We start from the raw sequence: 17802 nt of genomic DNA on the forward strand, positions 1-17802 counted from the left end.
AAGCCAGGCGGGTCACAGTTCAGGAAGCAATAGGATCTGGCCTCTTAAAGGCTTTGCCAAGGAGGGGCTTGGGAAGGTGGGTTAGGGGTTGAGGATGGGTTGCACTACTACTCTCAAGTCCTGTCCCCATCTGACTCGGCTGCAGGCTGCCTCGGTGCTGCTGTGGTCTCTCCTCCTCCTCCTTCTCCTCTTATTCTTGCTCTTCCCCTCCCTACATCGCTCTATCCCGCATCCCGCCACCCAGCCTGCCAGGGGCTCTGCTGGCTTTTCTGATCCCAGCCTGAGCTGCGAAGCGCTGCCAGTGGATTAAAACCAAAGCAAAGGGGGGAAAAAAAACAAAACCAATCCCACCCTCTTTGGATTTATAAACCGAGCACACTCGAGTTGGAAGGTGCCGAAGAGGAAAAGGAAAACACAAAGCCCCCAGGGTGCCATTTTTCAAAGCAATGCAACCCTTTCTTTGGCTGCCTACACTTGTTTTAGCTATGCAGGGGAGCGAGCAGGTAAAAAGCCTGCCGGGGATGCTCTTTCAGAGGTGCTGGGCTCCCTCAGGCAGCCGCTTGTGCTGAGGTGGCTCAGCACCTCTGCAAACCACCAGCTATCCCATCGTCTGCTGCTTTTGCAGAGCACATACTTCACTTCACCGACTGATTCTCACTGCTCCAGTGGTTTGGGACTGATGGGTTTGGCTTTCCACTTGGTTAGAGGGTCTTTTCTGCTTCTTGAGCGTCTCTCATGTCTTTCATGTAATTCCTTAACTAGTTTCCATTTACTGACAGTCCCTTTCTTTTAAGGTACTTGAATCTGTTTGATCATCAACAAATTTCTTTTTCTGTTCCTCTGATAAAAAATTAAATCTGGGCACTTTTTGAAGGCTTCCTCCCAACCCCCTTTCTCTTTCTCCTTCCATGCTCGGTGGGGAGTCAGCCCTTTTCTAGGAAAATAAATAAAAATTAGAGTTCAAAGTGTGACATCTTCTCTTAAAAAGAAGAAGAGAGTGAGGAGAAGAAAAAAAAAAATCCGAACCACCACCATATATTCTTACAGATGTGACATCAAAATAGAAAACTATAAAGGACGTGTTTTCAAAGGCTCGTAGGGGGACTGAGTTGGTTCAGTGGGAAATGGGCAACCAAAGTCTCTCCTGGTGCCTTGAAAGCATGTCCCCAGGCCACCCCAGCCCTGTTGGTTTAGCTGGAGTGCGGGTACTTCTCCCCCTGCCAAACGTGTGCTGCAGCCAGCTGTGGGGAGCGGAGGATGCTGCGGTCCCCGCTCGCTGTGGGGGAGGGGGTGGGTCGCTGGGGAAAAGTGGGTGATAGGGATGGCCTTGGCAGAAGAGGGTGAAACAGGGTAAGAGGTCAGGTGCTGGTGCGGCCAGCATCTGCTGTGTCCTTGTATCACCTTGGCATCCCCATCCCCGTCTACCAGCAGAGACATCTCCTTCCTGGCTCTTTGCAGAGGAGCTTTTGGGAAGTGAGTGTGATGGGAGATGGAGTAGGGATAAAAGCACGGCAAGTCCATTAGGAAGGGATGCTACCCAGGCAGGACGGTGGACCTGTGGGCTGTCAGCTCCTTCTGCATCTTGGTGTTGCCCCCATCATTCAGGCTGCGGGGCTGGACAGCAGGAGCTGCCAAAAGCTGCCTGTGGCTGGGGGCTGCATCAGGGCAGGGCTCAGGCGTGGGGTGACCTCAGGTTTCCCAGCCAGCCTGGAAGTGCACTGTGGAGAAGAGCCCTGTGTTCTTCCTCATGATGCGCTGGAGCAGCACTCTGGGCTGTGGGTCTGTCTCACAGCTGAGGCACATCTGGGAAGTCCTGCGGGGTGGCAGATGTGTTGGCAGCACACAGTTACCCAGGTAACTGCCTTTCCTCCCCTGAATCTTAATTATTTGGTTTCTCGCTGTCCCCCACGGGGCCCTGTGACTTATTTCATCTTGTCCAAACCCACCGGCGCCTTGGCAGAGAGCAGGCTCCCCTTTTTGCAAACGCAGCCTTCCAGCCTGGCTCCTTCCCACCCCAAAAGGCTGTTTTTACCCCGTGGGTCGGTGCCTGGGCACAGCTGGGGCTGAGACATCTTGTCCGTGGTGGGGATGATCTCACCCGCTGTGCTGGGACCTGATGAACAAGCTGCTGTGGGGCTTGGAGCAGCCACGATGTTCCCTACAGGTCTCATCCAGTCCAGCGTGCTGGTGGTAGTGCTTGGCTTCAGGTTGATGCCTGCTCAGCGTTTTACCTGGCTTCCTGGAGGCAAAGGCTGTTGGACTCGAGCAGCAGCTTGAATTCATTGCGTTAATTGAAAGAAATGGAATCCCCAAATGCATGTGAAACCTCTTGGCTGGTCCAGTACAAAGGGGGGAGCAATGTCACGGTGAGGCAGTCGCGTGCAAAGCGAGCGCATCTCCAGGCTTCACGTGTTCAAGGTCAGCAGAGCATCTCTGCTGCGGGCAGGATACCCATGGGCACAGATACCCCGCGCTATCCAAGCCTGGGTTTTGCATCTCTGTTTTCTAGGGGAACTCAGTCAGGAAAAATAGGACCAGCACTAAGTCCCACAGCTCCTGGCATGCACAAACCCTTCCTCGGCCCCAGGCAGGTGGCTTGCACGGGCACAGAATGCTTTGGGAGGTTGAATGATGTGTTAGACAATAGTTTTTCCTCTGTCACTTCACTGGCTTCTGCACTTTTCCCGAGCTATCCTCAGCACAGACTCCTTCCCCAAGGATTTTCTCCGAAAAAACTACCTCATCAGCCTCATCCCATCACTTCCAGCAGTGCTGATGGAGCATCCTGGGTGGCCAATGTGGGATGCAAATCTCTGGGACCCCCACGCTGCAACCCACCGCTGTGACAGCCAAGGGCTTTCAGCAATGGTGTAGACAGCTGCCTGGTGCAGTCGATGATTTCTTTTGGGGAGGAGGAGCTGCATTTAATCTCTGCTTGTCTTTATTGCTTCTTGTTGTCTTTTTGGCTGCTGAACGGCTGGTGTGGAGGGAAAGGTGTCCACTTCACGGTGGGGGAACCTTGCCTGGTGAGGAGGCACTAGGAGAGCTTTAGCTTCTGAGGTGCTCATCCAAGTACCTGTTGTCCAACGTGTCTGGTGGCAGTCCAGCGCTCCGTGGGTGGCATGAAGAGGGAGCTGTCTTGGTTTTGCAGCTGATGCTGCTTGAGCTGCGGGGTGGGCTCGTGCCCATCGACATGCTAAAGTCTTGGGGCTGGTTGTCTCGCCGTTAATCGGTCCCTTGCTCCTGCTCCGTCTGCCTCTGCGTCACCTTGGATTAATTACAGTACAATGCAATATACATTTATATGGTGTCTGCACAAGTGTCTCAGGGCCCTTTGCAATCTGAAAAATCTAATTAAGGTGCAGCCTCCAACATGAATGCTTATCACCGAAATGTGTACAGCGCGACAGAGGCGGCATGCCTCCACGGCTCAGCCAGGAGCTGAATCCACACTCTCGTGGCATTATTAATTACTGGAAGCTTGGTGACCGAGACACCAATCGATACCATGGGCCTGGCTAGATAGGAGGCTTTGAGCGAGCAGAAGATAACCATCAGCTAGGAACCTGGTGGAAGCTGTTCGTGGCCTGGGAGGAGGAGGAGTTGCTTTGCAGAGACATGTGCAATGGCGACACGTGTTTACCAGCGACTTTGACGCTGGAAGGTTATTTACTCGATGCAGAAAGACGTCGTGATACTGAATTTTGGCCTGGAAAAGGTCCTGCCTTGGGGACCAGGCTAGTGATGGGCGCAGCATCATTCCGCAGGGTTTGCTGCAAAAACTTATTTGGTCTTTTTAGTTGGTCTCATGAGTGGCACCAGCTGTTGGGAACGCCTGGGAGGGAGGGAGGGAGCGCCGCAAGTACGATGAAAGCGTAAATAACCAGGGGAAAAGGGAAAGGAAATGTGAAGTGGCCCTTTAAATATGAGCCTCCAGAGCCAGGAGCCCAACTAGCGTTCCCTCAAGTATTCAAATGAGATTGCAGCATCAGATTGGTATGCATTAGGCTGGTCTCAATGAAAATTAACATGTAATTGCTTCAAATGAAGTAAGTGAGGAGGTAATCTGTTCTTAAATTGGATTCGCAGGATTTTGTGGTACCATAATGCAGCTGTGAAATGAAATATATTTTAAGGATGATGTCCTCAAGGGGAGAGGGGAGGAAAGGGGGGTGGGGGTGGGGGTGTTTGTACTGGGAAGGGTCCTTTCCCTCCCTCCCTATCCCCCTCCTACACTCTCTCCCTCCCTCTCTTGTTTTTGGTCTCATTTGTGCCATTTTATAAATGGTAAGAGGGTGTTGGTGCAAGTGGCATAGATGGAGAAGGTCTCATTGCTTTTGCCTCCATCATGTTTCCTTCCTTGACATCCCTCCTGTCTCTCCCCTTCCCTTCCACTCATTCTCCACATTCCTTGCTGTGCCAGTGCCCCTCCGGCACCTTCTCTCAGGGACAGGTCTGCATCCCATCATGATGGGAGTTCGCGAGACAGGGTGCTTGAACTTTGTTCATGTGGCAAACAATGTTCAGGTTACGTGGTGGGGGAAGATCTGGCGATGTGGTGGGGTTTGAATGTCTTTTAAGAAGCTGCGTAGGTTCTTGTTAGGGAGCTGGTTTCCAGGAGGTGATAGGTGTCGGGGCAAGAGGCACAGGTTGCTTTCTCGTCTTAGCCACTTGTGAGCTTGAATGGGGAAGCCTCTTCTTCTGCTGAAGGGGAAGGTCCTCTCCCCATCACCCTGGGACCCAGAGTGGCCCTGCAAGGCTTGGGGATTCATCCCCAAAGGCTTGGGATGCCCTGCCCCTCCCATGCAGCCTTGTGTTGCCTGGACCACCTTTCTGGTTTCGTTTTAAGGGTTTGCTCGTTGTCCTTGTTCTGTCCATCTCTACCCATCTGCCAGCAGAAGCAATATGAGCTTGGGTTTCACTGCAGTTGGGAGCAGGAGGGAGAACTGGTGTAGGAAGGTGATGTAGTAACCTGCAGTTATTCTCAGGCTACAAATACCTAGACAGTGTGTAGCAACGTGGATTTGCTACAGGTAGACCCAGTTGGTCAGCCACAGCCAGTACCAGTGCAAGCTTCCCCATCTCCCCATCAAGCCCCGTGTTACAGTGTCCTGAGCTCTGCCAGTGCCTTGGAAAGCCGATGTCTGATCTTGTGCTCTCCCCTGGGCTGATCTCCCCGTGTTGTCCCCATCAGTGCTCTTCAGCCCTCTGTCTGCCGCACTTCACGCTCCTGCTTGCCCCCTGCTCCTCCTGTCCCGCTGCCTCCTGACTCGCAGCATCCTTTAGCAGCCAGCTCCAGCTCACTCCTCGTTCTCTCTCCGCAGTCCTGGCAGAGAGCGCTCACCCCTCACCGTTCCTGTTTTGTGCCTCAACTTCTAAGGAAAAGCCACTTCAGTGATAATTTCCCACTTGTGATAAGTTAAGTGCATCGCTTCCTTTCGAATACATTTTCAGTGCAGTTAAGCTCAGCAGTCCCTTGCCTGTGTGCTTAGTTAAACGTGCTCCTTTGCAGACCGTTGGGGTGGATGGCGTTGCTTTATTCCTGGGCCATTAGTGTCAATTGCGCAAAGCAGAAGCAGAATTTATTCAGGGGGCACAGCTCGTAATTGAGCGAGTTCAGCGCCGGGGATGGATCGGTGCTGGCTGCTGGGAGCGCAGCCTGGAGGAACTTCCCCACTGGGCTGGAGGAGCCGAGCAGGAGCTGCTGGGGCTGAGAAGGAATGGGGTGTTGGGGTGTCTTAAGTGGCTCAACCTGGGGCTTGTTGGTGGCAAATGAGCGTTTTGCTGGGGAAAAGCGTTTAGCAAGGACAGAGATCTCCAGTGTTTGGAGATGGAGAGAGTTGACTTCTTCTCCACACCTCCTCAGATGAGGAGACCTTATTTTACAGGGTTTAAACTGCTCTGTAACGCTTTGCGGGGGGGAGAGGATGAGATCATTACAGAGTTATTTTCTTCTTGTGGTGTTTCCCATGCCTCCTTTTGAAGACGGCGTGCAGGCAGCTGCCAGAGCCTGGTCCTGCTCTGGGGTGGTGCCCTCCTTGCAGAAGGGAGGACCCTTTCACAGTCAACCCCAAAAGACTGCCAGGAAAGGGGTGGGTTTCACGGGGGGCTGTTTGCCTGCTGGCCCCCCGAAGCCCTCTGAGGAATTACTTTGGCTTAGGGAATGCAAAAAAAAGGAGAAAACCAGGAGGAACAAAATGTCCCTCAAGCGCAGCACAGGATCCCGGCGCTGCAGGAGCTCCTCGGCGGGGTGGCATTTTATTAGTAAACCGGCCGTGTCCCTGCACAGCTGCCTACAGGCATTTTGGTGCTGGCATCACCCCTGTTCCCCCGTGCCATGAGCACTTTTGGAGGGCACCCAAGCAGATGGGCCAGGAGCACGCTCCAGTGCTGCCCCGCGGGGTCTGCCGCAGGGGTGGGAGCCCAGGTTTAGGGACACGCTTCCTCGACGTACGGTCTGGGAGCAGCTGCCCTCATTGATGTGTTGTGGCACGCTCCGAGATGGAAGATGCTATAGATGTGCAGAGCTCTGTTGTTAGCAGAGACAATAGGAGGATAAATAGAAAGGCTGGATGAGCCGAGCACAGGACTTGGAAAGGTGCTAGTGCACTGCTGCATTGCAGAGAGATAAAGACTTTTCCAGACAAGCCATCCCTGCCTGCTGCATCGCTTGCTGCCTGCTCTGCACCAGTCCTCTGTGCTGGCGCAGGGGTCTCCCGGGACCAGGGGGGCGGTGGGTGCAGGCAGAGGTGCTGGCAGGACTCGTGGCTGCTCCGTACCCTGCCTCACGCTCGGTCAGCATGCTGCAAAGTGGGAGCTCCGGCTCTTTTTGCAGCTCTTCCTTCCTCCCCAGTCCGGTCCCCTCCTGTTTCCTTGGCATTTGCCAATAAGCTCGTCTAAGGCAGCATACTGGGAGTTGTTTGCAGCTCTGCAAATCCCGGGCAATGAACCAAGGCAGATCTTTTTGAGCCCAGTATATTATTATTAATGTAATTAGTGTGAATCATTTGCATGTGTAAACTTCCAATTGAGGAGATCAGGTACTTTACAAACATGCGTTAACTAACCCTCCCTGGCAAGAAGGTGCCAAAGATTTTTAAAACTTTGTAAAGGGCAGAAGGGAAGGGCAGGGACTTGCAAGGAATTTGCTGCAGGTTACAGCATGAGCCGGTGGGAAAGGCAGAGCCTCCCACCAGCCCAGAACCCCCCGACTCCCTCTGTAACAGCCGAGCTAAAACTCCGTCTGGGTAGGGAAGAGGGGAGGAGGCACAAAGGGGGTTGATTTTGCACTTCTGAGCGCTGCTTTTGACCAGCTCAGCGTGATTTTGAAGAGTTACTGGGGTGACAGCGGATCTGAGGGCACCTTCTCACCCTGCAGCCTTAGGAGATGCTGCTGCGGGGGGGGCGGGGGGCTGGAGGTGGGTGCCAGGGCCCCCCCTTTCCTGCCGGACCCTGCTGCTGAGCGAATCATTCAGTCAGCCCCTGCCTGGCAGGCAGCAGGCTCCCCCTGTGAGGGGAAGCGGGTTTTCAGTCCTGTGAGCCATCCCATGCCATGCAGAAGCCCTCAGGCTGCATCTTTGGTGGTGTCACATCAGCGTGAGCTCGAGGGATGCCCTCCAGCTGATCCTGCAGTCAAGGGCGAGGCTGGCTGGGGTGGTCCTGGGGCGCAGATGAGGATGGGCATGCCAGGAACCCGACGGCTGTTTCAGCATGCAGAGCCCAGCAGGAATGCCCCTCGAGCCCCCAGGTGAGTTCAGCAGGTCAGGACCAAACCTATGGACCGTTTTAATCCCATAGTCCAGTTGCCACTGCGCATGTCCCCTGCACGGAGCCAGTAACCTGCACGGGTTTGCACGTCAAGCCTCGTCACCCAAGCTCCGCGGACCGAAATGGGTGTCCCCACTGCTGCCCTGCTTGCAGCCGTGCAGAGATGTCGGTGGGACAGGATTATTGCTGGGGAGGTGCACACACCGTTTGACCCCTATATGGATGAGCGTGCGTGCTCTCGGGATGTGCTGCGTGTGCCACATGCACGCAGCACCCGCAAAAAAATGCAGCGTGTCTGCACCAGCCTGTTCTGCCGGGTCGGTGCTGGGTGTGGGGGGTAGCATTGCATCTCGGTGCGGATGTGAGCAGACGGTGCTGCAGTGAGTGTGTGTAAGCATACGCAGTCTGTATGTGCATGGAGAGTGAGCAGATGCTGTAAATCCTGCTGAAGAAGGGCTGGACGAGTAGAAATTGCTAGTGCATGACATAACCCGATACAGCAATGAGTACTGTGAGGGAAACCAGACTGGATGTGGCAGCAAGGGGTTTGGCTTAATATTTATTAGTAAAAAAGCTTCCAGCCCACCTTCTCCATGATAACCGCACCTCGGGCGTGCATCCCAGCCTGACGGGACTGTGGGCAGCACGTGGCCCAAGGAGCGTGGGACAATCTGACCCCAGCTTTCCCCTCGCTCAGGAATTGATGACCAAACTTCTGTTGCCACAGGAGCATAAACATTGTGGGAAAGTTTATGAGAGCGGTGGGAATGTGCCTGAATGGGATTGAGTTGTTCATAGCCCAGCCTTTAATTAATCCTAATAAATAACAATAAAACGTGCTAATCACAGAAATAAATCTGAGATGTGAAGCTCCTGCCTCCAGCGGCGGTCTAGTTTAGTTGATCATTTATGGCGTGGTTGATGGTGCAGAGGCTGGAAGGTAATGCCTGTGACATGAGATGCTGGGGACAAGGCAGGGCCAAGCAGCTTCAGACCTCGGTGGGGAGCTTTTGCACCCAGTTTTAAACCATGAACACCAAGCTAATTCCTGCAAGCTGGTTCCCAGCTCCGTTTAGCCCGTAGCAGGGACAAAGTGCTGCTGGCGGGGAAGGGATTGCTTCAAAATCCAGAGGTGACTGGGCATTGCTCAGTTAGACTGGGAAGAAAAAGAAAAGCCATCTAGGGATGCCTGGGGGTGGGTTGGTGCTGTGGTACAACGCCTGAAACTCCACTGGGTGGCCTGGGTTTGGAAATGAGGTGGTGGAAGGAGAAGTGAGCCCAGGGAGGGGGTCAGCTTGGTCACAGCCCCAGGTTGGGCCACCAAATTTGCTGGGGTGAGCCAGGCTTAGCCCCATCCCTGCCTCCCACGATGGAGCCTTGTACCCTGATAATTGCAATGAAAGCGGCAATCAGGTTGGTAATTTCACTGAGCTCTTTTCAGTTCTAATTAACATTATTCATTTCTTGTGTGTCCTGCTGGGTTGAAACAATCTGTGCTCTCCAGCCCAGCCCTCTGGAACACCAGCGATCTGCATAAGAGGCAACAAAAAAAGTGATGTGTGCCAATTACTACACTTAGGTAATTAAAAACCTCCTTCCCCCTACTGCCGAGCCACCTCCTCTCCCGTCATTTTCTGTGTGCAAACTCACAAAAGCAAAGACAGAAATTCAGGAGGGCACATCATTGCTGGCGTGTGCCATCTGTGTCTGTGCCAAAGGTGCAGGGAGGTGCTGGGGGCTGTATGAGGCGTGGGTGGGATCAGTGGTCGGGGTCCTCAGCCTTGGCACCCTATCGCTTTTTTTGTTTTTTTTTTTCTTGATACTTAACTGTGGCAGCTGCAGTTCGGTCGGGGACTCTTTGGGAGCAGGTCTATGCCTCCAAAGCAGCCTGCTCCCCTCTGGCCAGGGCTGGTTTGTCCCCACCGAGGGCTTTGTTGGCATTTTCAGCCCTGCTCATCTTTGTGCTTGTGTTACCTAAGGTGGCAGACACCTTATGGCGTTGCTTTCCCTCTTCCAATTTCTCTCTTTGACTGGTGTCCCTGCGGCCAGGCGGGCTGCTGGCTGCACCCACGGGCCCCTTGCACGGGGTGCAGAGGGTACCGGTGTGAGGACATCGCCTGTACAAGCTCAGCCCCTCAGGCTGTGGGGGTGCCAGCTGGTTTTGGGGAGAGCGGTCAGGCCCTAATGGACCAGGGTGCTTGCAGAAGGTGGTAGCAAATTTAAGAAGCTTTGGCTGTGGGACCTGTTAACAGGTCTGGAAAGAGCAGGACCCGCCGTGCATCATTAACTGGGGAATGTGGGGCAAAGGCATGAGCCGGCAGGTTGGAACAGGTAGGGAAGATGTATGCGTGCAGCTGGCACCTTCGGTTGGTGCACACAATGGTCTTAAAATACCCAAACTCCATCAAACGCCCAAACTTGTGCACACTTTGGGGTGCCCTCAGTGGCAGCAGGGAGCCGAGGGTCTGGTGCAGCGTGAGGAGCCACATCTCTTTGCAAACCATCACTGGCTACCCCCAGGATGATGCGGCAGTGGGGTGTTAGCAGCGTTTCCACCTCCCGGAGGAGAAACCCTGAGGCTGGGGACGCTGGGTTTAGGGAGAAAGAAACAGCAGAGAGAGGGAGCAGTATCACCTCCTCCTTGTGCTGGCAGACAGTGGGGTTTCGTCCTCCTGGAGAAGGCGGCCTTACCTTCTGAGCAGGAGCGTAACGAGGATTAAGGATCTTGAGAGAGAAAATTACCTTATTTATGCTTAATTATTTTTACATCATCTTTTTTGGAGACAAGTGCTGTTTTCCGGCACCCTGAGGACCTCCCTCTCCCCTCCCTCCCTGGCACATCGCAGGGTGAGAGGGAGGGTGAGAGCCTCCAGCAAGGTGGAGGAAGCATCTCGGGGCTTTGCACCTTGGCAGGAGCGGGCTGGGAAGCGGGGAGGCTGCAGGTTCGGTGGTGGCTTTGCTTTCCACCTGTGCTTGGAGCCTGGCTTGCCAGCCAAAGGCATTCCGCTCGGCTGCCTGTGTGTGGGAGAGGAGGGCTTCCCACCCCGGCGCTGGGCTGCTGGGGGCAGGAGCTGCTGGAGGAGGGAAAGGGGAGCAGATGGAGGGGCTGGAAGAGCATCGGGTCGCTGCAGCGAGCCTTGGCCACGGGGACCCCGAGCGGCGCTCATGCGAGGAGGAGCAGGGTTTTTAGCACGGTGGTTGGAAGGAGTTTGGGTAGGAGCACGACCTGCCATCCCCTAAATAGCACACCGTGCCCAGAGGTCAAAGTGTGCCTTTCCCAGGAGCTTTCTGTGCTTTATTAGATATATATTGGCTCGAGAGCTTTAAGAGGCAGGGAAGAAAATAAAATAACAACTTTAAGCTTGCCGATCCCGGGGACAGAGAAGTGTGTCTAGGTGATAAGAAGAGATTGTGACCGGGTGCTGTGAAGGGCGAAAGCACTTATTTCACTGTTGCCTCATGCGTTACCTGAGCCCCACTGCTTTTCAAAAGCACTTAAATGCCCATATGATAGAGGGAATGCTTGGATTGCACACTGTCTGGCTCCATTATTATCCAGGGATCTCCAAGCTGATGCATTTCACAAAAAAACTGGCGTGGAGGAGAAGAGAGGAAATATATCTTTTTAGTTCAGCCTGCTTACAGGTCCTGGGGGATAATCTTCGCAGAAGGGACCGGTCTGAGAAATTCAAGCCACATCTGGCTGCTCATCCCCCAGTCCTCCTCCGCGATACGGCTTTGGCAGTGAGGGTGGACACCCCTGTGCAGAAGTGCTGCTCTCTGCAGCCGCAGGAGCCTGTTTCATGGCATTGCGATGGGCAGGCCAGAGCCAAGCATCAGATACCCACCTGCGTTTTATTCCAGCCCCGCAGGTCTAAGCTATCGACAGCGCTGAGGTCCAGAGTACAATATACTAAAACCGTCCTCTGGGAAGAAATCTCAAGTTGTGTTCAACTCGAGCAACTAAACTCTCAGGTTGTGCTCAAGTCGTTAATGCAGCTGAGAGCAAGAGCCCGAGTTCTTGGTGTTCAGCCCAGGCTGAATCTATTGCCTTTTTTATGTAGATAATAAAAATCTGCTCACATTTAATTTATGATTATCGTAATATCATTATGGAACAGCAGTAAAATTGTTTAATTTATCGGATGTTTTTCGCACCAGAGAGGGAGGATGGTGCAGTAGTTTGGGTACTTGCCTAGCAAATCAGCTGGGGAGTCCTGGGCTGCAGGCTGCCCATCTCGCCTGGGGCTCGTCACCTCATGGGGATCCATCATCCCTAACCACCAAATGTTGCCTGTTGAGGCTGAGTGGGTTGTTCAGGCTTCTTTTGTAACCGTTTAGAGGTACCTCTGACAAGAGGTTAGATGAGACGAAGACAGCTTGTCCCCCGGTGGGTACTTGTGTCTTTGCTGGCATCAGTAGCGAACATGGGAAAATAAGTTGCCCACCAGTAAGGAGAGAGCTCACCCCGAGAAAGGACAGAGTCCCTGAAGTGTCAGGGTAAGTCTGCGTGCCGCAGATAGATTCATCCTTGCTGCTAACTCCCCTGCTACCGCAGTCTGGCGTGTATAGCCCATTAAGCCCCTTGCATTCGTTGAGGTTACCCTGCGTGAGACCTCCCAGAGGCTGCCGTGCTCTTTCTCACTGCCTCCGAAGTTAATTTGCATCCCAGCCACTGCACAAGTAATGAAGTAGATTGGGGAGAATATAAACAGTGGATCTTAGGCTGAGTGGTTTTATGCAGGGACATTATCCTCCATCGCTGGCATCCAACAAAGCGCGGCTAAGTCCCAACGGCTCCGTAATCCCAAACTTCCTTGGAGAGAAGCTGGGTTTTAGCTGGCTGAGGGGGCGGGGGGGGTGGGTGGGGCTGGAGGCTTCTTCTGCCTGGGGAAGGGCTTTGACAGCGGGCAGCCCCCAGACCCTCTGCTCTTCGCTTGTCTGGAGAGGATTCATGGAAATGGAGGGTTCAAACCTTGCTTGGGGACGTGGGGATGGAGGGTCACAGGGCTGGCAGAGACCTTCGGGAGGAGCAAGACCAGCCCCTGCTATGAAGGAAAATAATTTCCTTCAAGAGCAAAGTCTCTTCTAGGTTTGCACCGTGTTGTCTTTCGGGGGGCTCAGTTTCTTCATGAGGCTAGGCGTGGAAGATTTCTACCTCCAGACCATCACTGGATAAGTGAAATGCTTAGCTGGGGTAAGGTGCAGTAAGTAAGGGAGATGCAGCGATGCAGATGATGCGTAGGGAAGGAAGAGCTGACAGAGAGGACAAATGGTAGGAAGCTCAAGGTTTCTCTTTAGAGGTGTGTCAGAGCTGGCTCTCTCCTGAGATAAATTTTCCTCGCTCCTTTGTGAAGCAGCGCGAGCTGCTTTCCCGGCTCTGTTTTGCATTTCTTTGCCTGGCTGCAGGGATATGAAGGTCTGAGCAGAGAATGACAAGTGATGGGTTTGGTCAGGAGGCAGCAAGCTTCACCCCCGCCACCCCCCCCAAAAAAAAAAATAATGTGGTTTGGACTCAGGATAGAGGTTTTGGCTCGGCTCTGGTTGTCTCTGAGTTTGCAAAAGAGCAAATGTAAGCGGAGGAATGAAAGGTGCTTTGGTGGCTGGTTCTGGGTGGCTCTGACCTCTCTGCATCTGAAATCATTGTGAAGCTCTTGGGCAAATCTCTGGAGCCACCAGTTTATATGGATATCGGTGCCCTGAGCACCGCAGGTGAAGTGCTGACATTGTCCTCTTTGGACACTGAAAGCACTTGGTTTCTGAAACTGCTGCTGTCAGCAAAGCTAAAAATAGTGCCAGGAGGACCAGGAGGGGCTGGGGAAGGGGGGGAAGAGCTCCCCAGAGCAGCGCGTTGACGGGTCACCTCTCTGCCTCTCCCCAGGTGCTCCGTGGACAACCGAGTCACCCGAGTGGCCTGGCTGAACCGCAGCAGCATCCTCTATGCCGGCAATGACAAGTGGTGCTTGGACCCTCGGGTGGTGCTTTTGGCCAACACCAAAACCCAGTACAGCATCCAGATCCAAGATGTGGACGTGTACGATGAGGGCCCCTACACCTGCTCCGTGCAGACAGACAATCACCCCAAGACATCGCGTGTCCATCTCATCGTGCAAGGTAAGAGGAAGGAAATTTGTAGAGGGCTTGGGCTTGGTGCTTTGATTTCTGTCCTCCCTTTTGCCCTGGTGTCTTCTTCTCCTATTGCTCCTACGCTGAACATCTAAGACAACTTGGTGCAAACGCAGAGGATGATCAAGAGGCTTGGAGAGTCCCACTGGAGCTGGGCAATGCATTTATCCAGCTTCCCTGGAGTACTCGTGGGGCTCTGATAGAGGCAGCTCTGCCTTCTGAAGTAGTCGCTGACAAACCCGTGTTGCTGTTTGTTGTTGTTGTATTTTTATGGTTGTTTTTTTGTTTTCCATGCTGGAGGCAATGCTTGAAGTAAAACTTGTGTTGGGGAAAAAGAGAGAGCTGGCAGATTTGTGTACTTTGCGGGGGTGTGTGTATGCCTAGCAACAATATGTGTTTGTATGTTGAAACTCTGCACTTCTGGGACTTCTGGGAGGTGGAGGAGGAGGAGGAGGAGGAGGAGGAAGGCCGGTGTGAGGTGGTGGACCGCTTGCGGTGGCCATGCGTGCGCTTGCCGGCACGTGAGCGCACCTCTCCGAGGCTGCCCAGCCCGTGTGGATGTACATAAGTGTGCTCTTCAGCAAGTGTTACAAGCACACGTGGGCTCTCGAGAGGGGACACAGGAGCGTGGCACCGAGCGGCCGGGTGCTGGTGCAAGGCAGCTGCCGTGGCCGTGCTGCAGGGCGAGGGGCAGCCTGCCTGGTGGGACCTAGGGGGCTCGGTTCGCTCTTAGGGAGGCAGCCTCGGGGAAGATTAATGGAAAATTTCTAATCCCTTGCTAGCAACCCTTTTTCCTTCTTTTTCTATGATTTGGCCAGCAGCCCTCTTAGCATGACATACCAGCCTGAGTATTGGAATCTCGTCTCGGGCTAATTTTCGAATGCTGATGGGTGTATTGATTTGGAAACAAGCTGGGTTAAAAAGGCATTGGTCTTGTACACAGAGTCGGGTTGAGCTAATCCGCCGTCGATATGCCAGGCCTGAGCATTATTGACAGCCTAATGAATAGAAGGGGGGAAAAAACCCAAACCCAGGGCCTTTGTTTTCCCCCGCTGCCTCCCTTTCCGCTTTCTCTTTCCTCTTCCAGCAATCAAGCAAACTAAACAGAGCTGGACTTTCTCCATCTCCATTAACCGCGGAGAGAAAGCGGATGCATTGCTAGCCGGGGTCCTTGCTGTTTATCTTGCAATCTGTTATTACCTGCCTGAGTTTCTTAAGCCAAAGTCGATCACCCGCAAGTTCTGAAGTCGCTATCAGACGCTGGGGTGATGCAGGACAATTTCTATCTGTTTTCTTCTGATTCCCGTTTCCTGACTTAAATTTCCCATACCACCAGACATCCAGGTCCATCCCTCCTGTGTCTTGCTCTATCATTAGGAAGAAATGTTTGGGTACCAGAGGAAAAGGTTGTATCTTAACTCTTTGCAGCGGTACAGTTAAGTAGTGGAGGATTCAGCGATGGGCTCAGCCTTGTAACGTGCTGAGCATCCTCGCTGCTGCCGACAGAAATCCTGGCTCTCAGGAGCAGGCCCCCTAATTTCAAGAGCTATTGCTTGGCTCACCCAGCCCTTTCTCAGGTGGAAGGTGGCAAGAACATAATGTGCAGCAACGCGCTGGAGCAGGACATGAAAGTGAATATTGTGTCCAATCAAAGGGAAGCTTGCCTTAATGACCCCGATTAAAATTCGGCTGGGGTGCCAGGATTAACTCTCCTGCCTCAGAAAATGGGCCCAATAAATATGCAATCTGCTATAATCCTGTCCTAAACGATGTTCAGCTTGCGGGAAGCGGTGCTTACCCCTCCCTCCCAGGAAAGCAGGGTGTCCACGCGCTAGGTTTCTGGGATGTGCCAAGTTCAGCACACGGCCGTGGGATTTCTTGCCCCCCCCCCCCACAGCCTGATAGGAAAGGAGAAGCGGTGATGGAGGGGGGAAAGGGGGTGCCCCCTTTTAAATGGGGATAGTCCAGGTGCAGCCGGAAAGAGGGGGATGTGCAGGTTGCTCTGAGCAGGTCCTGACTTTCCCCTTGCTGCACCAGGAAAGGGCCTGGGGGCACAGCTCTGGAGGCAGGAGCACTCCAGCCTCTCAGGATGCAATTAAATCGAGCCCCGGGGCAGGCTGCGCTCTCCAAAAGGGACTGGCCAGGGAGGGCAAGGAACTCTTCCCCTTCAAGCCGGGATTTCAGCAGCCTGCTGCTCCCCCAGGCAGGCGTGATGGGTGCATATCAGCCAGGGTCCAGGCACCCCCAGCCCACACCATGCTGCTTCTCCCCGAGTTTAAGCAATATTGCTGGGAAATGGCTGTGGATGGAGGGAGCTCGGAGCTCGGGCATCCCTGGTGTCTGCCAAGGGCTGCTGAAGGAACTGGTGGTATGAGGGAAAGAGCAAAGTCCAGAAGGATAGGGGTGGGAGAAGGAGCTTCCTTTAGGGAATGAGGGTTGGGGATGGTCCCCCAAGGCAGTGGGAAAGAATCTGCTAGAAACCACAAGAAACCAAGGATGTCCAGCTACGGCAAGGGAAGCACTGCCCAATTATTTCTAGGTTGACTGTGTTGATGGCTGAGATCCCAAAATAGGTGGGTAGAAGGCACCTCAAGAGCTAATTTAGCCCGTCCCCCTGCAATAAGGCAGAGACATCACTGGCAAACACATGTGAAAGCTATTCTTGAAACTCTTTAACAAAGCAGGTTCTCCAGTCTCCCTAGACGATCTATTCTGCTGCTTCGCTACCTTTATAATTAGAAAATGTATAGCTAATATCTAACTTAAACCTTCTTTGTTGCAAATGAAGTGGAGTTTTTCTCAGCGTATCCCCAGCGGACGCGGGAACAATTGATCAGTGTCCTCTTTGTAACAACCTTTTGCTTTCGAGAAGGTTGTTATCGTGTCGCCCCTTAGCCACCTTCTTTCTGAAATGATGCAAACCCCATTTCTCCCACCTTTCCTTGTCGGTCAGGCTTTCAGAAATACTTGTCAGTCTTGAAATCCTGCTACAAAAGGCAAAAGGTGATTGCTGCTGATCCAGGAATAGCAGGTCGGTGCGTCTCTCCTTCCCGCTGCCTCTGCGGTAATGTGGGACAAATGAGCCTGGGGAAGGAGACAACAGACCCTTGACATTGAATCCATCAAAGTTCAGACCTGCTGTTTTGGGGACTGCTTTAAATGGGGTCACGTTCACTGTTGGTGATGCCAAGTTGATGTGAGCCAACAACGCAGCTGCAATAGGTACAAGGAGCTCCTCAGCAGCTGGATCTCCCCAGGAAAGAAGCTTCCAGACTACAGCTGGACCTAAAATGAACAGCTCAGGGAGCACTCATGTCATCTGCAGTGTCTGGAAGGTGGTCCCTGCCGCAAGACCAGACACAAAGCCTGGGGAAGCAGCACCGCCCGTGTTTGCAGGAGTCTGCCTTGGACCCTGGGAAGAGTGAGGTGTTTCTGGGTGAACATCCCAAGAAACAAAATCCGGGGAAGCCCCACTTGCAGTAGGCAAGCTCTGAACTGGAGGGACCCAGGCTTGCCTTTCCTCTCCTCCTCTGTATCCCACTCTGGTTTCCTCAGCGAGTCCCACTTCTTGCCCCTGCAGCAGCATCACAGGCGCAGCCTCCCCCTTCTCCCTGCTCCCTGCAGGACACTTCAGCTCTTTTAAGCTGTTCTCTGGGTTCCTGGGTTTAAAAGAGAGAGAGAGAGGAGGGAGGAGGAGAAGGGCTGTGTCTGGAAAGCTCTTATTTGTATTGATAATAAGCCGTCTCCAAAGCGTGCCTGCAAAACACTCCCACTGCCTTGTAAGATGCATTAAGGAAAGTTGCCCTTATCTCAGTGCGGGAAATGGACTTGGGGAAGGAGGCACGGTGCCTGCCAGAGTTTAATCTCACTTAGACACACAAATTTGCATGATAGAAAATGGTGGAATTT

At 53.3% G+C, this 17802-nt stretch overlaps 1 protein-coding gene across 6 annotated transcripts in view; it reads left to right on the top strand.

The window, feature by feature from the left end:
* Window positions 1–17802, top strand: part of LOC121098339 (protein CEPU-1) — a 352520-nt gene that overhangs the window by 286556 nt on the left and 48162 nt on the right. For all 6 annotated transcript variants that reach the window (XM_040616216.1, XM_040616218.1, XM_040616219.1 and 3 more), the window contains one exon: window positions 13649–13881. In XM_040616216.1, the coding sequence (XP_040472150.1) occupies window positions 13649–13881 (233 nt within the window). The remainder of the gene's footprint in view (window positions 1–13648; window positions 13882–17802) is intronic.

The sequence above is a fragment of the Falco naumanni genome, chromosome 16 (genome assembly GCF_017639655.2).
Source record: "Falco naumanni isolate bFalNau1 chromosome 16, bFalNau1.pat, whole genome shotgun sequence".
Classification (NCBI taxonomy): Eukaryota; Metazoa; Chordata; class Aves; order Falconiformes; family Falconidae; genus Falco; species Falco naumanni.